This window comes from Loxodonta africana, chromosome 18 (assembly GCF_030014295.1).
Source record: "Loxodonta africana isolate mLoxAfr1 chromosome 18, mLoxAfr1.hap2, whole genome shotgun sequence".
In the NCBI taxonomy this organism is placed as follows: Eukaryota; Metazoa; Chordata; class Mammalia; order Proboscidea; family Elephantidae; genus Loxodonta; species Loxodonta africana.
Window position 1 is genome coordinate 40169673 of NC_087359.1, and position 20445 is coordinate 40190117.

General features: G+C 51.0%; 1 protein-coding gene across 1 annotated transcript in view; it reads left to right on the forward strand.

Annotated features, from left to right (window-relative positions):
* The window catches only part of ABCC3 (ATP binding cassette subfamily C member 3), a 50526-nt gene that overhangs the window by 27264 nt on the left and 2817 nt on the right, over window positions 1-20445 (forward strand). The window contains exons 19-31 of the mRNA XM_023553386.2: window positions 308-475; window positions 784-973; window positions 3323-3437; window positions 3642-3789; window positions 3885-4092; window positions 4940-5250; window positions 7564-7763; window positions 7925-8051; window positions 9191-9292; window positions 13592-13738; window positions 13959-14117; window positions 14698-14864; window positions 17958-18152. Coding sequence (XP_023409154.1) covers window positions 308-475; window positions 784-973; window positions 3323-3437; window positions 3642-3789; window positions 3885-4092; window positions 4940-5250; window positions 7564-7763; window positions 7925-8051; window positions 9191-9292; window positions 13592-13738; window positions 13959-14117; window positions 14698-14864; window positions 17958-18152 — 2237 coding nt within the window. The remainder of the gene's footprint in view (window positions 1-307; window positions 476-783; window positions 974-3322; window positions 3438-3641; window positions 3790-3884; window positions 4093-4939; window positions 5251-7563; window positions 7764-7924; window positions 8052-9190; window positions 9293-13591; window positions 13739-13958; window positions 14118-14697; window positions 14865-17957; window positions 18153-20445) is intronic.

The following is a 20445-nucleotide window of genomic DNA, read 5'->3' on the forward strand; positions in this document are numbered from 1 at the left end:
GGCCTTCTGGGGCTTTCCAGCCTCCCAGAGTATGAAGGTGGCAGGCAGGGAACGCAGTGCCCCTGGGGCAGGCTCCCAGGCAGGCAGGAGAGGGGAGCAGAGCAGGGAGGGAGGCTGCCCTCGCCTGCCTGGGAGGACTCTGACAGCCACTCCCCCTCCCTCCAAGGCTGCTTTAAGGGGACAGGATCAGGCATATGAAATGTGATTCCGAGGGCTGCCTTGCTTGATGTCAGTGAACAGCCCCTTGTCCCCCCTGTGCCTGTCTGGGCTCCCTCCCACCCAGTACCCACTCCCTTTCTCCCTCCAGGGCATTAACCTGTCCGGGGGCCAGCGGCAGCGGATCAGCCTGGCCCGAGCCGTTTACAGTGACGCTGACATTTTTTTGCTGGATGACCCCCTGTCAGCTGTGGACTCCCACGTGGCCAAGCATATTTTTGACCAAGTCATCGGGCCAGAGGGTGTGCTGGCCCGCAAGGTGAGGCCTGTGGGAGGCTAAGGGGGTGAGTTGAGATTGAGGGTCCTAGGAGAAACTGGTAGGGAGATCTGGAGGTGTGGGAGGCCTGAGAAACAGGAGAGGGGGTGGGCAGCAGAGGGCACCCTTGGAGGGCACCCTACCCCAGGGGCACTGAGCAGGCTGCAGCAAGAGTGGGATGAGGCCCCGGTGTGCCTGCCCGTGCTCCCTGACACACGGGCACCCCACACTAACTCCATGGCCCCCGCCTGTGCCGGGGGGGGGGGTATGCTGAGGGCTCAGGGGACGAGAGACTGTTGCCTGCTCCTCAGACACGGGTGCTGGTGACACATGGAATCAGCTTCCTACCCCAGATGGACTTCATCATAGTACTAGCTGATGGGCAGGTGTCTGAAGCTGGCTCCTACCCAGCCCTGCTGCAACACAACGGCCCCTTTGCCGAATTCATCCGCAACTACGCACCTGACGAGGATGAGAGGCACCCGGAGGCTAGCAAGACCGGTATCCAACATCCCTGGCCCACATATTCCTGTGCCCTCCTGACCCTCCCCTGTCTCTGGTCTGAGTGTCTCTGGATGGTCTCACTGTTATACAGGGAGGCTCTGGGACTACCTGTGTGACAGCTAGATACCACCAGAAGTCAAGTCCCACCTCTTCCCTTACTGGTGGGCCTTGGATCAACAGCTCAGGTCTTGGAGCCTTAGTTTTCCCATATGCCCAACTTATATGGCAGAGCCGTTTCACAGATAAATTTCTTGGTAAATGTTCAAGTTCTTGGCAAAGTCATTTATTTGTCTACAAATATTGATTGAACAATTACTATGTTCCAGGATCTGCTCTGGCATGGAGACATGACAGTGAACAAGCATAAAAAAGTCTCTGCTCTCAGGAGCATAGTGAAGTTTCTGGGCCCACAGGACTTCCTCAGCTCCCCAATCCCAAACTCTGGGCTGATTCACAGATCTTTCCCTAGGTCTTCTCTCCTACTGCCATATATACAGCTAACAAAGCATTCATTCGTTGTTGCTGTTCTGTGTGTGGAGTTAATTTTTGACTCATAGTGACCCCATGTGACAGACTAGAACTGTCCGATAGGTTTTTCTCCTGCAGGGCCTCTGGGTGAGTTCCAGCTGTCAACTTTTCAGTTAGCAGTTGAGTGCTTAACCACTGAGCTACTAGAGCTCCTTAACAAAGCAATTACTAAGTGCTAGATGTAGTTTTTTTTTTTTTTTTTTTAGATGTAGTAGGGAGCCCTGGCAGTGCAGTGGTTAAGAGCTCAGGCTGCTAACCAAACGGTCGAATCCACTAGCTGCTCCTTGGAAACCCTGTGGGGTGGTTCTACCCTGTCCTATAGGGTTGCTATGAGTTAGAATTGACTCAATGGCAACGGGTTTATTTTTTTGGTATATGTAGTAGGGTTTAGTAGGGAGTCCTGATGGTGCAGTGGTTAAGCACTCAGCTGCTAACTGAAAGGTCAGTGGTTTGAACCCACCAGCCCCTCCACAGGAGAAAGATGTGGCAGTCTGCTTCTGTAAAGATCACAGCCTTGAAAACCCTATGGGGCAGTTCTACTCTGTCCTATAGGGTCGCTGAGTCAGAACCGACTTGATGGCAATGAGTTTGGTTTTTTTGGTATACATAGTAGTACGTCCAGAATGCTCCTTAGAAGCAAGGGTAGTGAAACTTCATTTCACTTACTTTGGACATGTCATCAGGAGGGACCAATCACTGGAGAAAGACATTGTCTTAGTCATCTAGTGCTGCCATAACAGAAGTACTACAAGTGGATGGCTTTAACAAAGATAAATTTATTTCCTCATAAATTTAAGTAGGCTAAAAGTCCAAATTCAGGGCGTCGGCTCCAGGGGAAGGCTTTCTCTTTCTGTTGGCTCTAGAGGAAGGTCCTTGTCCTCAATCTTCCCATGGTCGAGAAGCCTCTCAGGCACAGGAAGCCGGTGTCCAAAGGACATGCTCTGCTCCAGGTGCTGCTTTCTTGGTGGTATGAGGTCCCCAACTCTCCGATTGATTCCCTTTCCTTGAAAGATATAAGGTGGTGCAGGACCCACCCCAGGGAAACTTCCTTTACCTTGGGTCAAGGAGGTGACCTGAGCAAGGGTGGTGTTACAATCCCACTCTAATCCTCTCAACATAAAATTACAATCACAAAATGGAGGACAACCACATAGTACTGGGAATCACAGTCTAACCAAATTGATACACACAGTTTTGGGGGGAACATAATTCAATCCATGACAGACATCATGCTTGGTAGAGAGTCAGCAAAAAAGAGGGAGACCTTCAATGAGATAGATTGACATAATGACTGCAACAATGGGCTCAAAGACAGCAATGATTGTGAGGATGGCGCAAGACCAGGCTGTGTTTCATTCTGTTGTACGTAAGGTTGCTGTGAGTTGAACCAACTTGACAGCACCTGACAACAGCAACAAGGTACCCGGTGCTAGGCACTTGACACAAGTTCTTTCCTTTAATCCTCACAATGACGCTGTGAGGTTGATTATTGTGCCCATCTTGCATTTGAGGAAACTCCTGCTCAGAGATGCTAAGCAACATGTCTAAGGTTAGGCAGCAAGGAAGTGGGATTTAAGCTCAGCCAGTCTGACTCCAGACCCAAGCTCCTAGCCCTTATATTTGAGTCCCTTTCTCCATTGTCCTTGATGGGAAGTTTTTCTTATTGTCTAACCTATCTTCCTTTCTGCCCTTTCAATCTTCTCTTTTTCCCTCATGCTTGTCCATTCAGGCATCTTCACTGGAGTGGGGATGGGGGATTCCAGGGGCTTACAGGGTGAGCTAGCCAACCTCTGTCTCCTTCTCCCCACCCCTCTGAAGCCTTGGAGGATGCAGGGGATGAAGAGGTACTGCTGATCGAAGACACACTCAGCAACCACACTGACCTGACAGATAATGAGCCCATCACATATGAGGTCCAGAAGCAGTTTATGAGGTGAGCTCCTGATAGCTCCCAGCCCCCCACCCATGCAGGAGGCTGCATCAGGGCTCCCCAGGCCCATTCCAGGTGGGGTGCAGGTGAGCATTCTCCCTGACACTCCCCTGGGCCTCTGGCTGCAGCCTGAAGCCTCTTCCTGGGACTCTGTGCTGTGGGTATGTCAGAGGCCTCTCCTCCGGGCCTGACTGGCTACCTCCTCAGACAGATGAGCACCATGTCCTCAGAAGGGGAAGGCCCAGGGTGGTCTGTGTCCCGGAGACGCCTGGGCCCAGCAGAGAAGGTGACCCCACCTACAGAGACAAAGGCGAATGGGACACTGATCCAGGAGGAGAAGGCAGAGATGGGCACTGTGAGTGGAATGGCTGAGGAGGGCTGGAGAGGGTGGATGCCCCCCAGGAGTCCTGGAGCTGATAGCAGTCCTCTGCTCCCACCCACTGGCTTTAGATAAAGATGAGCGTGTTCTGGGATTACACCAAGGCAATGGGGCTCTGTACCATGCTGTTCATTTGTCTACTGAACATGGGTCAAAGTGCAGCCTCCATCGGGGCCAACATATGGCTCAGTGCCTGGACCAACGAGGCTGTGGTTGACGGCCAGCAGAACAACACCACCCTGAGGCTGGGAGTCTATGCCAGTTTGGGAATGCTGCAAGGTGAGCCTGGGGCAGGGTTTTAAACCAATTCAGTTTGTTCTGGTTCTAATGCTTGCTGATGATTTGCATTTCAAACAATTTCTCAGGTGGTGCTAATGCTGCTGGTTAGGGACTAATTCTGAGAACCACTAGTAAAGTAAAAAAAAACCCAAAAACCCAAAACCATTGCCGTGGAGTCAATTCCAACTCATAGGGACCCTACAGGAAAGAGCAGAACTGCCCCATAGGGTTTCCAAGGAGTGGCTGGTGGACTTAAACTACTGACCTTTTGGTTAGCAGCCGAACATTTAACCACTGGGCAACCAGGTCTCCGCTAGCACAGCAGTGGTTCTCAAAATGTATTATACATAAGAATCAGCTGGGACTCTTGTTAAAATGTAGATTCTGATTCAGTGTCTCTGGGTTGGAAATAAGGGTTGGAAGCGCTGGCTTAGGGGAGAGCCAGGAAGAGCCTCCACCAGTCCTTATATCTCTGGGCTTAAAAAAACCAAAAACCAAATCCGTTGCCGTCGAGCTGATTTCGATCTTATAGCGACCCTATAGGACGGACTAGAACGGACTAGAAATAGCTGCTCCATAGTTTTCAAAGCGCGCGTAGTGGATTTGAACTGCAGATCTCTTGGTTAGCAGCCGTGGCACTTACCCACTACGCCATCAGGGTTTCCTCTGGGCTTTGGGGTCCTGCAAATCTTGCCCCTGCCTCTGAGCCTCCCTCCACCATCACAGCCATAGCCCTGCCCCAGTGCCCCCCTAGCTCAGCCTAGCCTTCCCCCTGCCTCCAATCCTGCCCCTCCATCCCCTCCCCCTAGCCCAGGTAAGCGAGCCCGCCTTCTGCCTCCCCCACCAGGGCTCCTGGTGATGCTGTCCGCCTTCCTGATGGCGGTGGGCGGTGTCCAGGCGGCTAGATCGCTGCACCAGGCGTTGCTGCACAACAAGATGCGCTCACCACAGTCCTTCTTCGACACGACACCCTCGGGCCGTATCCTCAACCGCTTCTCCAAGGACATCTACGTCATCGATGAGGTCCTGGCCCCCACCATTCAGGTGCTGCTCGGTGTCTTCTTCAACTCTGTCTCCACCCTTGTGGTCATCGTGACCAGCACTCCAGTCTTTGCGGTGGTCATCTTGCCTCTGGCTGCGCTCTACATCTATGTGCAGGTGTGCCTCACAAGCGGGCGTGGCCGGAGGGAGGGCGTGGCCAGAGAGTGGCTGCTGGGGGCGTGGCTCTGGTGGGTGTGGCCCTCGAGGGCTTGGGAGGTGGGCTTCTGGGGCGAGGCTTCTCAGTGGGAGGGGCTGTCTTATGGGCTGGTGAGAGGAGCTGAGGCTTGGGGCGGTTTAGTCCCAATTCGCGCAGCGGGATTTTAGTAGGGGCAAAACCGGCCAAACCCACTGCACTGAAGCGATTCCGACCATAGCGACCCTATAGGACAGAGTAGAACTGCCCCATTGGGTTTCCTTGGCTGAAATCTGTACGAAATCAGACCGCCACACCTTCTCCCGCGGAGCGGCCGGTGAGTTCCAGCCCCGGACCTTTCTGTTAGAGGCAGTAGTCAGTTAACTTCACCTCTTTGAAACTGGTTTTCCTCACCTTTAAAAGAGTGATAATCATAGAACCCACCTCATAGGGTTGTTGCAAGGATAAAATGAGATAGTCGTATAAATCGTATCCTCTGTGACTGTCCCTGGGACTTCTTCCTGTTGGCTATTTTTTTTTTTTTAATTTTTATTGTGCTTTAAGTGAAAGTTTACAGATCAAGTCGGACTCTCATAAAAAAATTTATAAACACCTTGCTATATACTCCTAATTGCTCTCCCCCTAATGAATCGGCACACTCCTCTCCTATTTCTTTTTGAGTCCGGCTAGCTTCTGACCTATTCTACCCTCTCATCTTCCCATTCAGACAGGAGATGCCAACTTAGTTTCATGTGTCTACTTGATCCAAGAAGCTCATTCTTCACCAGTATCATTGTTTTTCCCATCCCAGTGCCGTCAAGTTGATTCTGACTCATAGCAACCCTATAGGACAGAGTAGAACTGCCCCGTAGAGTTTCCAAGGAACGCCTGGCAGATTTGAACTGCCGACCCTTTGGTTAGGAGCCGTAGCACTTAACCACTAGGCCACCAGGGTTTCCGTCTATCCCATAGCCCAGTCCAATCCCTGTCTGAAGAGTTAGCTTTAGGAATGATTCCTATCTTGGGCTAACAGAAGGTCTGGGGACCATGACCTCCAGGGTCATTCTAGTCTCAGTTACACCATTAAGTCCGGTCTTTTTATGAGAATTTGGGGTCTGCATCCCACTGCTCTCCTGCTCCCTCAGGATTTCTTTGTTGTATTCCCTGTCAGGGCAGTCACCGGTTGTAGCCAGGCACCATCTAGTTCTTCTGGTCTCAGGCTGATGTAGTCTCTGGTTTACGTGGCCCTTTCGGTCTCTTGGGCTCATAATTACCCTGTGTCCTTGTTGTTCTTCATTCTCCTTTGCTCCAGGTGGGTTGAGACCAATTGATGCATCTTAGATGGCCACTTGCTAGCGTTTAAGACCCCAGATGCCACTCTTCAAAGTGGGATGCAGAATGTTTTCTTAATAGATTTCGTTATGCCAATTGACTTATATGTACCCTGAAGCCACGGTCCCCAAACTTCCACCCCTGCTACGCTGGCCTATTGGCTATTTTTAAAGAAAACATTGTTAAATAGTTGGGGACGTAGTATACTTCCCGACTTTTTATACATATCTAAACGTATATGTGCATATGTTTATAGATACGCATGTATGTCTGTAACATATCTGGGTTGATAACATGAAGCTACAGCTAACGGCAAAAGGCATTCAGAGTCGCTGAGCTCCTGTTCTGCAATTAGTTAAACAGTTGATGCAGGTAATCCACAAGGCAGACAGAAGCTCAGCGCCTATGTCTGGAGACCATACACCTGTACAGCTCTGGCCATCTTGGGGCCCACAGAGTAGAAAACAGGAAACTGGAGGCAGAACTATGTTTTTATGGGGCTGAAGTTTAAACAATGCACAAGAGGGGCTCTTTAAGGAAAAGAATATGAAATTACCTGATTTTTGCAAATTTTGCAAGAACAGTTGACTGTGAGCACATTACTAGGGCCCCTAAGTGGAGGTAGGCATATTCACTGACTGAGGAGGTCAAGCAAGGTCTTCCTCTGTCCCACAGAGGGTGAGGGGGCCATTCTGACCAGGGAATCAGAAAGGCTTCATGGAGGATGTAGTCTGGAAGAACCAGCAGATCTAACAGAGGGAAACGGCAGAATGAGTTCATGGAGCCACATTAGGACCCTGAGCTGTAGGTCCTTGAGGGCAGGGGGTGGTAGTAAGATCTCAGATGGCGGGAATGGAGCTGGCTGGAAGGAGGCTCCAGGGAAATGGGTGGGTTCAAAGGGAGTGCAGGACTGAATTGGGAGTCCCACGGCCCTGACCCCAAGCTCCTTCTCCCATGCCTGTCAGCGTTTCTACGTGGCCACCTCGAGACAACTGAAGCGACTGGAATCGGTCAGTCGCTCACCCATTTACTCCCACTTTTCGGAGACGGTGACTGGTGCCAGTGTCATCCGGGCCTACGGCCGCACCCAGGACTTTGTGGCCATCAGTCACGCTAAGGTGGACATCAACCAGAAGAGCTGCTACGCCTATATCATCTCCAACCGGTCAGAAGCCCCCTCCCCCACCCCTGCTTCTTCAAGAGCTCCCACCAGGGTCTTTGCTGGGGAGACCCTGGTGTTCTGGGTCCTACCCCTCCTTCCCCCTAAACAGAGCACTGCCCCCTTCCTGCACCTGCCCCATGTCCTCCTTGTCTGGTCCCCTACAGGTGGCTGGGAATCCGAGTGGAGTTTGTGGGGACCTGCGTTGTGCTCTTTGCTGCATTCTTTGCCGTGACTGGGAGAAGCAGCCTGAGTCCTGGGCTGGTGGGCCTTTCTGTGTCCTATGCCCTGCAGGTACAGAGGGGCCTGGGCCCCAGGGCAGGGCCACCAGTGGGGGAGAGGCCGCACAGGCGTCACAAGCATTTCCTGAGTGCTTCTCTCTGCCTATTGTGGGGACAAGCCCTAGGCTCTGCTCCCAAGGAGCTGGCAGTTGAGTGTGGGGAGACACTAGCACCAGCAAGGATCACAGTACAGTGTATGTAGGACTTCGTGGAGGGAGGAACAAAACGGTGTGAGAAGAACCCAGGGGAGTTTCTCTCCTTGGGGTGTCGGAGAAATTATCTTGAACTTGGCCTCAAAGAACAAAGAGAACGTGACCCGGCTGTGGGCAAGGTGTAGAAGATCATCCAGCCAAGCTCCTGAAACAGTGGAGTGTAGGGATAAAATACCTCTCGTGTTTACATACCTGTAGAGAAAGTTCAGAGAAGGTGACCTGGGGACACAAACTTGTGCAGGAGGTCAGGCAGATTATATGCTGCTACCAGCCTGTGCTGTGAAAAAGTGTCGTCCTGCACATAGGAATTTTACAAAGCAGATCACATTTTCAGTGTCTCAGGTGGCTGCAGTCTTGAGTGATTTGGTAAATAAAAACCTAAACCAAACCCACTGCCGTTGAGTCGATTCTGACTCATAGAGACCCTATAGGAGCAGTTCAATCCAGGCAGACTGGCTTTCTCTGACTTAATGCATCTATGAATCACCCAGGGATCTTAGTAGTACTCAGATTCTGATTCAGCAGGCCTGGGGTGGGGCCTGGGATTCTGCATTTCTATCAAGACTCCTTGATACCCAAAGTGTGGTCCATGGACCAGCTGCATCACCATCACCTGGGACTTTGTGGGAAATGCAGAATATCAGGTCTCACCCTACCTACTGAATCACAAGCTGCATTTTAACAAGATTCCCAGGGAAGTCCAACGCATATTAAAGTTTGCAAAACAGTGGGCTAGGTGGTCCTTGGTTAAGTCTGAATCATCACCATCTGGCGCATAGTTGTGGTAGAGCACCAGGTGGCACATCTGTGGGCTTGTCCAGGCCCACCTGGGGTCATAAATGGAATAGCAGCAGGAGAAAAGGGACCTGATCTCTTCCTAAAATCATTGTGGGGGAGGGGGGAGGACTCTCCCTTCATGTGACCCAGTCCCTTTGATCAGGTGACATTTGCTCTGAATTGGATGGTACGAATGATGTCAGACTTGGAGTCTAATATTGTGGCTGTGGAAAGAGTCAAGGAGTATACCAAGACAGAGACTGAGGTGGGTACCGGGATGAACCTGGAATACATGGGGAAGGGGACTTTGTGGCCTGCCACCTCTAGGCCACTGTTCAGTCTTCATTCCTTCATTCATCCATCTACTCAGCCCTTGTTGCACATTCACCAGAGGTCCAGCTTTATGCTCTGAGCTGTAAAGGGTTCAGAGTTGAGCAAGACAGAGTCTGCCCTCCAGCAGATTCTGCTGCAGTGAGAGAGTTAAGACAATCTGAAGGCTCTGCGGTGGCTGGCAAGAGCTCAGGTTGGTGCACCCAAAGAGGGCAAATAAGAGGGCATCATTCAGCTGGGGTAACCTGGAAGGCAGGTGACACTTGAAGGATAGGTGAGTTTTGATAAACTAGATAAGATGTTGGGGGAAAGTGCTGCTACATTGTGGGGTTGGCAGCCAATGTCACAAAACAATTTGTGTATTAATTGTTTAATGAGAAACTAATTCATTCTGTAAACTTTTACCTAAAGCACAATAAAACAATTTAACAAAAAAGAGGGAAAAATGTTGGGGTGGGGAGAAGTGGGGCAGTGGGAAGGTGAGAATTCCATTCAAACAGACTGGTTGAAGGATCAGAGGTGGGGTGGCATGGCCTTTGTTGGGGAAAGGGAGTTGTCCTCCACTTTTCTGTACCCACCCCCTCCCATAGCCTCACCCAAGACCTCTTCATGCCAGAAGCTGCGCCATCTCTGAGGTCTCGATGCCAGAGGACCCACTTTCAGATCACCCTTTCCCATCCCTGCCAGTCCCCGTGTCCCAGGTTATCCACTGGTACAGTACTTTGTCCTCATGGAGAGGCCCAATCCTGGGACACTGCCTTTGTCTCTGTCCATCAGGTCCTTCTAGCTTAACCTCCCTCCCATCCAGCCTAGATTCTAAGTTCCATCAACACAAATGCCCTCAATTCCCTTGTCCTTCTGTCTCTCAGTTGTGCTCACCTACAAGACCCCAAGCACAGGTGAGCCTGTCTACCCTCTTCATGTCTGCACTGAGCAGCTAAAGCATTGCTGGAGAAAATCACTAATTTTACTTCAAATATTATAACCACACATCGCCCCTGGGCATTCCCACTCAGCCTTCCCAATAAGCGTGCGTTCCACTCTCAGAGAGAGCCGTTCCAAACATTCTCTCTCCTCAAACCCCACATCTCCTGCTCTCTCGTGGTCAGCTGTGGACCTTGCTTGCCACTTAATGAGAAAATAAGTCGTAAGATGTGAGTTTCTGTAACCTTTCTGCCTCCAGACCTTCAAGCCCGCCTGCATCTCCCTCTTTTAACAGGAAATGTCCCTCCTTGTTTCAAAATCCAGGCCCTCTGCTTTGTCTCATGACAATTCAAGGACTTGACTTCCTCAGTTATGCCCTTGATGTCCTGTATCATAAGCCTTGCCTCCTCTGTTGGGTGATTCCCATCCACCTGTAAACATGTGCTATCATATCTCTCATTCCAGACAACCCAGACAAGTCCTCCCTTTCTACTACACTCCACGTCACCTACTGCCCCGTCCTCTTCTCTACTTCATCATAAAGCTTGCTTAAAAATTGGAATGCTAGTCATGAAGAATCTACATCCTCATTTCCCCATGATCCTCATACTCTAGTAGAGGGAGACACGCAGTCAACAAATAAACACATCTCTGTTACATAAAGAGGTGACGCTACTCAGGGATGAGAAGTGCTTGGCCCTGCTGCTCTGTATAGGGTGGTCAGGGAATACTTCCTGGAGGAGATGATATTTGAGTCAAATCCTGATAAAGGTGAGGGCACAAGCTGAGTGGATATCTGGGGAAAGGGGATTCCAGCAGAGGGAACACCAAGTGTTCAGTTCTCTCCACGTCCTCATTTCCCTTTCCCTCCTCTGCCTGCTGCAGTCTGGTTTCTGTTCCCCTCACTCCACTAAACACGCTCTCCAGTGACCTCCCTGGCCCCAAATCTAGAGGACACTTTTCTGTCCTCATCTAACTCAACCTCTCCGTGACACTCAGATGACATGACCCCTTCCTCCCTCTTGTAACTCTCGTCTCATGGATTCTAGAACCCTTGTTCTTGCGCTGTCAGTCAGGCTCGATCACACGCTCCCCCAGCCCATCATTCCTCCAGGTCTGGCCTCTCCACCCCTGTGGCCACCATCCTCCCCAGGCATCACATATCATCCTCCTCCCCTCTCTGGACTTCATATTCTCTCTCCTCATGTCTGTTGTTGTTAACTGGGGTCGAGTCAGCCCCCAACTCATGGCAACCCCATGCACAATGGGATGGGACCATTCTGCTCCACAGGGTTTTCTTATTTTTTAATTTAATTTTATTTTGTTATTGTTGTTGAGACTATACACGGCAGAACATAACACCAATTCAACGATTTCTACATGTACAATTTAGTGACATTGATTACATTTTTCAAGTTGTGCCACCATTCTCACTCTCCTTTTCCAAATTGTTTCTCCCCATTAATGTAAACTCACTGCCCCCTAAGTTTCCTATCTAATCTTTCGAGTTGCTGTTGTCAGTTTGATTCCATATGAATAGTTCTTAAAAGAGCACAAGGCTCGAGGCAGACATTCTTTACTAGTTAAGCTAAACTATAGTTTAAAGGGAATATTTTCATGGAGTATTTTTGGTTTAAGGTTTAAAAATTATCTCAGGGCAGTAGTTTTAGGGACACATCCAGCCTCAATGACTCCAGAAAGTCTGAGCTCCATGCAATTTTGAAATTCCATTCTGCATTTCCCCCCCTTTTGAACAGGATTTTTCTATAGAATCTTTGATCAAAATGTTGAGTAATTCTCCACAGAGTTTTCGTAGACTGGGTTTTTTGGAAGTAGATTGCCAGGCCTTTCTTCCTAGTTCCTAGTCTGTCTTAATCTGGAAACTCTGCTGAAACCTGTGCAGCATTATAGCAACACACAAGCCTCCACTAACAGACGAGTGGTGGCTGCACATGAGGTCCACTGGCCGGGAATTGAACCCAGGTCTCCTGCATGGAAGGTGAGAGTTCTACCACTGAGCCACTACTGCCCCCATTCTCCATATCTACCATTCCAGTTGTCCCCTGTCTATACACACAATCCTCTCTTCTTATCCTAAAATATTCCACCCTCCGCCCCGCTACCCTCTCTTTTCTTGAACACTTCCTCAAGAGACAGAGGTCTATATTTGCTTTGCTTTCTGATCGCAGGTGTCCTGGCTTCCCCTGCCTCAAAGCAGGGCTGGCTCATGAGTATGTGACCTGTGCAGTCACACAGGACCCCACTCTTAGAAGGGCCCCATGGCTTGCAAAGACTTTGTGCTTGGTTTAATGCTCTGCTGTTGCCACCTTATAATCATTAATAATTTTTAAACAAAGGGTCTCGCATTTTCATTTTGCACTGGGCCCTGCAAATTATGTGACTGGTCCTGCCTGGAAGCCACCATCATCTCATGCCCAGATTATTGCAACAGCTTTTTCACTGATCTCTCTACTTCTACCCTCCCTCCCCACTCCCAATCTATTTTCCTCATAGCAGTCAAAGGGATCCTTCAAAAACACACCAAATCACATCACTCCTCTGCACACAGCCCTCTAAGGGCTCTCTGCATCTTACTCAGAGTAAATAAACATAGTCCTTCAAATGACCTTCAAGGCCCTACATGATGACGCCACCCATACCTCAATTCCCTCCCTCTTGCCTTCCTCACTGTGCTCCAGAACACACACACTCAGGAGCATTTGCACTGGCTGTTCCCTCTGCCTTGAATGCCCTTCCTTCAGATATCCACTTGGCTTGTGCCCTCACCTCCATCAGGACTTGACTCAACTATCACCTCCTCCAAGAAGTCTTCCCTAACCACCCTGTGTAGAGCAGCAGCACCAAGCACTTTTCATCCCTGTGTATCATCACCTAGAGATGTTCTTATTTGTTGATTGTGCGTCTCCCCCTACTAAAGTATGAGTTTTATGGGGACAAGCACTGTGTCTTGTTCCCCATTGTGTCCCCAGAGTCTGCACAGAGTAGCCACTCACTAATGAGTGGAGAAAGGGGATGAAAGGAGGTGCTGGGGCAGGCAGGAATGAGGGACCTCGGGAATACAGGGCACAAGGTCGAAGTAGAGGGGGCAGAAGAGGGACACTTTAGAGTAACCACTGAGGGATAAAGAATGTGTTAGGCTGCAATGTTGGACCATGGGAGGCTAGGGGCCCTCCCCCAGGGACCACAATGGGTGAGGATTAAGGGCGCTCAGGGAAGAGGGAGGCTGAAAGTCGGAGAGGACCAGGCTGGGGAAGAGATGCCGCCTTAATGTTGAACCTCTTATGTTCAGGCCCCCTGGGTGGTGGAGGGCAGCCGGCCCCCGGAGGGCTGGCCCCTACATGGTAAGGTGGAGTTCCGGAATTACTCTGTGCGCTACCGGCCAGGCCTGGACCTGGTATTGAAGAACCTGAGTCTGTGTGTGCATGGTGGTGAGAAGGTACCATGGGGTGGGTGATGGGGTGCGTACTTGTGCTGGGAGGGGGTGCTGCCACAGCCCTCAGGGGGAGTGTGGGTCTTTGAGAGAGCCAGTGTCTAGCTCAGACCTCTGCTTGGCCTCTCTAGGGGAGTCCTGGGGATGCCCTCTCTTCCCTGAGCTCTCCCAGCCCCTTCTGACTCCTCAGTCTCCCCCTGACAGCCCCCTCGCCCATCCCCTCCAGGTGGGAATTGTGGGGCGCACAGGGGCCGGCAAGTCGTCCATGACCCTCTGCCTGTTCCGCATCCTGGAGGCAGCGGAGGGTGAAATACTCATTGACAGCCTCAATGTGGCGGACATTGGGCTCCATGACTTGCGTTCTCAGCTGACCATCATCCCTCAGGTATGAGCCCGGCATGCACTGGCCACACTGACCAATGGCCCTGGGGGCAGGCCTACCCCTAGTTCTGTAGCTTGAGGATTGAGGCTGGGGGGTGGGCAGCAGGGAGCACAGTCACAGAGGAGCCACCATAGTCGCAGATCTGGAAGGGTCAGGTGTATGGTGATCCAGTCGGACCCTGCCCCGTGACATCCTGCGAGGGCAAGTGGGGCAAAGCCACAGGAACCCCCTCCAAGGGCCCCATTCCCTGAGATGTTCTACCCTGGTCTCCTTTTTGCATAGCTCTGAATTATATTTCACTTTTTCGGCCTCCTCTGGGGTATTTTTTCTGCCAACTGGACACTTTGGAGTCAGATTAGTGGCTGCAGTTCCTGCTTTAGCAGAGGACTTTGTGACTGGTAAAGCTGAGGTTTATCGCTTCCCCACAGGCAGTTTTTCTACCTGCTTGGCTGCTGCCTCTGCCCCGGATGGCTTTGGACAGAGTGGCAAAGGGTGACCTCAGTCCCTCTCCTTTACCCTGACCCAGGGCCCATGGCTCCTGGGGCCTGAGCTGCCTACTTCTGGGGTCTTGTTGTGTCCACAGGATCCCATCCTGTTCTCAGGAACCCTGCGTATGAACCTGGACCCCTATGGCAACTACTCAGAGGAAGACATGTGGCAGGCCTTGGAGCTGTCCCACCTGCGGACGTTTGTGAGCTCCCAGCCAGCGGGCCTTGACTTCCAGTGCTCCGAGGGTGGGGAGAATCTCAGGTAACAGCTGGGAGGAGGCAGGTCCTGGGGAACTGCTGGGAATTGCAGCAGTGTGTGTGTGGAGGTGTTATTTTGTATGAAGCATGTTCTATGTGCCAGGCACCGGGCACTACCTTACTGACTCTTCACACAAGCCCCAGAGGTAGTCCATGATCCCATTTACAGATCAAGAAACTGAGGCTCAGAGAGGATAAAGGGCTTGGCCAAAGTCACACAGCTGGGAGAAGGCATGCCTGAGATTTGAACAAAGCTGGGGAGATTCCAAAGTCCTATGTCCGTGTGAGGTTGTCAGGGCTATGCTTGGCCTGGGGAGGGGAGCTCTGGGCAGAACCTGTGGAGCAGGTAAAAGGAAGGACTAGCTTCAGTGCTCATTTTCCAAGATGGATGCCATCTGGCCAGTAGTTGAGGCGTGGGAGAAATGAGCTCTCCAGGCCTTTCTTGGCTCCTCTCCAGAGCTGACCTGGACACCCCTGGTTTTATATCCCCAGCCTTTGAGCTGTACATCAGGGAAGAGCCAAGAGGCCTTTCAAGATGAGTCTTATTGAGTCTAAAGCCTTGAGATGCCTATACCTGTGTTAGCTGTGTGATTTGGGGCAAGTTGCTTAATCTCTCTGTGCCTCCTTTTCCTTTACTGTATAATAGGGATAATAACAGTCTATGCCTCTTAACAGTACATTATCATAAAACAATATAATGTGAGCCACATGTGTAATTAAAAGCTTTTTAGTAGCCACATTAAAAAAAAAAAAGAAACAGGGTAAATTATATTTTATATATATCATCTAAGTATATTATATTTAAATAATGCAAATATCTTATACTTACATATATTTTAGATTACAAAACCTATTTTATTTAGCTCAATATATTTAAACTATGCTCATTTCAAGGAGCCCTGGTGGCGCAGTGGTTAAGCACTCCGCTGCTAACCAAAAGGTAGGTGGCTCAAACCCACTATCCTGCTGTGCAGGAGGAAGGTGTGGAGTCTGCTTCCGTAAAGATTACAGCCTTGGAAACCCTATGGGGTGGTTCTACTTTGTCCTATAGGGTCGATAGGAGTCAGAATCAACTTGGCAGCAATGGGTTTATGCTCATTTCAACATGTAGTCGATATAAAAATGATTAGAGACATTTTACCTTCTTTTTTTCATACCAAGTTTGGAATCCAGTGTGTATTTTACACTCGCAGCACATCTCAGTCCGGACTCGCCACCTTTCATGTGCTTGGTAGCCGCTTAGGGCTTGTGGCTGTCATAGTGGATAGAGCAGTCATAGGGATATTGCGCTGAAATGGGAAACCCTTAGCCTGGTTATAACACCACCACAAACCAAATAACCTTTACCTCTTCTCAGCATTTTACAGTGTTACAACACCCTGGCCTCCACTGTCCCGTTTAAACCTTACTGCAGTCCTGTGGGCCCAAAGCAAGGCTCAGAAATAACAGGTTAGTTGCCCACAGTTGCTCAGCCAGCAAAGATGAAGGGCAGTGTCTCAGGGAGGAGGGGACTTTTGCCCCCAATCCTTCCTTCCTGTATCTCAGCCACCTCCTTCACCCATACAAGGGGTGGGACCCCCCCGCCCACCCCAGTCCAGGCGGCCCTTCAAGGTCCAAGGCACACAATAACTGGCTTTTGATTACAAAACCACATTGGGGGTTGCCGGTGGTCCATCATGGGGTCTCCAGACCCCACGTCCCATAGCTGTTTTTCCTAATCTCCTATCTCCACTTGATATCAGCACCTCCTCTAGAGTGCTCCCCAGCCACACACACACACACACACACACACACACACACACACACACTCACGCTCTGAGAAAGAAATTGTCTCCCCTCCTCCCTCACTGAGCTTGTAGCCAATTCATGTATAACCAGTATCCTGTGCCAGTCCCACCATAAATCAGCCCCGAATTCTATGTGGCGGGTCGTGCTGTTGCCAGAACCTTCATTAGTTGAGGGAACAGGCCAGAGTTTGAGCCTGGCCTTCACTCCTGCGGTGGTGACTCACCCCTTTGGGAAGGGCTGAGGTATTTGTCCTTGGATATAGGAGTGTGGTAGGCTCTGGGGTTGGGAACACAGCCTTGCTTTGTCCACTGGCTCTGGCTTCTAAGCCAGGAGGTTGAAGGTATGCATCCCGTCCTTCCTCCACCTCCCCAGTGACCAGATACGGAGAGTCCCTAGATTCTTCCCTACCCTACCCCTTCTTTGGGAATAGAGCTCTGGCCTCTGTTCTTCATGGGGGCGGGAGGTGACTGAACTGTATGTTAGGTACAGCAAGTTGGCATAGTGAGGCATACATGCCAGTATCCAGGAAGGGCCATTTAAGCAAGTTCATGTTGTTGTTAGGTGCCGTTGAGTCCATTTTGACTCCTAGTGACCCCACGTGACAGAGTAGAACTGCCCCCATGGGGTTTTCCTGGGTCTAATCCTTATGGAAGGAGATCACCAGGTCTTTCTTCCTTGGAGGCACTAGGTGGGTTCAAACCTCCAACCTTTTGGTTAGCAGCCAAGCACTTAACTGTTTGCGCCACAAGGGCTCCTTAAGCATATTCTTAACCAAAAGCAAACCAAACCCATTGCTGTCGAGTCAATTCTGACTCATAGCCACCCTATAGGATAGAGTAGAACTGCCCTATAGGGTTTCCATGGAGTGGCTGGTGGATTCGACCTGCCAACCTTTTTTTCTGGGTTAGCAGCCAATCTCTTAACCACTGCACCACTCAGGCTCCAACATGTTCTTACAAAGCTATAAGTGACTGACAGGGTGAAGCAGAGAAAAATGGCACTAGTAGAAGAACAAGGATGGGGAAAAAGCAATGAAAGCAGAGGCTGAAGGTCCCAAAAATACACTGGGAGATTTCATGATGTCATAGAGCACTGGTTCTACCCCCCAAAGACCCTCATCATCCTGTGATGTCTTGACCTTGATTCTGGGTTCCAGGGAGGGCTGGGCTGTGGCAGAGATGGGAACGGTTACTCAGGAAGCCAGACCTGAGCCACGGGGAAGGAGTGGAGACAGAAATGGGTCGGGGAGCAAGGCCTGGAGGCAGGCTGGGGGCTCAAGGCTGCAGGTGCCTGCCTTCCCCATTTCCAGCGTCGGCCAGCGGCAGCTTGTGTGCCTGGCCCGAGCCCTGCTCCGCAAGAGCCGCATCCTGGTTTTAGACGAGGCCACCGCCGCCATTGATCTGGAGACCGATGACCTCATCCAAGCCACCATCCGCACCCAGTTTGAGACCTGCACAGTACTGACCATCGCGCACCGGCTCAACACCATCATGGACTACACCAGGTGGGGCTCAGGCACCAGGCAAGGGGGGTCTGGTGTGTTTGCCTGGGCATGGGGAAGGAGCAGGACAGATCAGGGTTATCTGGGCAGGGGAGCAGACTTCGATGGTTGGGCATGGGGGACAGAATGAGGTTTCCTGAGCTATAGATTAGAAGCTGAAGAGAGTGGTGTTACCAGGGCATAGGAGGGCACAGTGATGTTTTCTGGGGCACAGGGGACACTGAGGGGCCACCGTGTGGAGAAGGGGCACATTGGGGCCCCCCAGGCATTGTGAATCACGCACAGGCCACTGCCATTTTGCCTCCCATTAATGATATGATCTTCATGCTGAATCCCAGCACTTCCTGAGCACCTAGTTACAAAGCGCTCCCATCTACCAAGTGCTTGCAGCACCATCGTTGTATTTGTGCATCATTACCACCCTGTGAATAGGAGCCCTGGTGGCTGCTAACCGAAAGGTAAGTGGTTCAAACCCACCAGCTGCTCTACAAGAGAAATATGTGGCAGTCTGCTTCCGTATAAGATTAACCCACTGCCATGAGTGTACTCCTACCCATAGCAACCCTATAGGACAGGGTAGAGCTGTCCGTGGATTTCCAAGGCTGTAAATCTTTACGGAAGCAGGCTGCCACATCTTTCTCCCGTGAAGCAGCTGGTGGATTCAAACTGCTGACCTTTCAGTTAGCAGCTGAGCACTTAATCACCGTACTACCAGGGCCTTGGAAACCCTACGGGGCAGTTCTACACCTACAACCGTTATGAGTCAGAATTGACTCAACAGCAATGTTTTTGTTTTTTTACCACGCCGTGAGGTGGATATAATTATACCATTTCATACATGAGGAAGCAACTTGGGGAAGGTGTGTGGTGCCTGGGTCCCTGCACTGGTGCACGGGACCCAGCGCATGTTTCCTGGCCTCAGCCTCAGAAGCTGATGCCTTGCGGTAGGGAGCATGTGGGTCTGGAGTCAGAGGGACTGAGGTCCAGGCCCAACTCTGCTGCTAACTGCTGGGTGACCTTGGGCAACTCACAAAACCTTTTTGAGCCTCTGTTTCAAATGGAAATAACGTCTCTCAGGGTTGCTATAAGGAGTCAATGAAATAATGCCTGTAAAGTGCAGGTGATCCTGGGAAATGCGGTTTCCTCCCCGCATTAGGACCTGTCCCCTTGCTGTAGGACTCTTCATGCATTAGGGAAGGGGTCTTGCCCTCAGATTTTTAGGGCTTCCTTGGGGAGGCGGGCCACTCAGCCAAAAGGAAAAATTGTGACCTGTCCCCTCATTGTGTCAAATGCCATGAAGTGGTGCTGGAAGCTGAAGGGGGGTCTAGAGAGCTCAGAAGGCTCATGAAAGTGGGCTGAACAGTCTGGCCCCCTTAGATACACGAAGGGGTGGGAATGCTGAGGGGAGAGAAGGCGGAAGGCTTGAGCAAGTCTAGGTTGAAGGAGTATGGTGGGAACGCATCGCTGGGACTTCATTCAATAAACATCTATACAGAGAAGAAGGAGGGTGCCATGGGCAGGGCAAAGGGTCAGACCTTGTCCCTTTCTCAGAAGTGCCCCCATATGGCTAGCAGGACCTGGGGAACTAAGCTTACCTCCCCCTCCCAGACCCCCCCCCCCACACTCTCATTCAGGACCTCACTGGAAAGAGAAGGGAGGCTAGGCAGGAAGCACTGGGCCCGGGGTCCAGACCAGGGACAGGGCTGGGGCAGAGAGGATCTGTACTTCAAGCCTAATTGAAAATGGTTCATTCACCAGCAGCCCTGAGGGTGAGGCTCAGGCTGACCTCAGAGGCTGGGTGTTCATTCATTCTAGTGAGGCAGGCAGAAATGATCAAAGAATCACACTACTGAATGTGCAATTAGAACCTGCAGGGAAGAAGCAGGGGTCTGTGTGTGTATGGGCCAAAGGAAGCTGACCACACAGGGCAGCCAGGGGAGGCTCTGCTACGGAAGTGAAGTGCCAGCCGGGCCCCAAGGGATGAGTAGGAGTTGGAGGTGGAGGTAAGGAGGGAGCTGAAATTTTCAGGCAGCAGATACAACACATGCAAAGGCCCTGAAGCAGGAGGACACATGAGGCTGGAAGGCAGAGGGCAAAGGGGACAGTGTAACCAAGATGAGGGAGAAAGGGGAACAAACTTCCTACGGTGGCCGTTGAGGACCATGGTGAACCATTCAGTCCTAATCCTAAGAGCAATGCTCTCATTGCCACTGAAGACTTTTCTGGGGATGGAGGTGGGAGGTGGGGGGAGGAAGAAGGCAGTCTCCTGGACTCCAGTTTGAGCAGGAACTAGGCA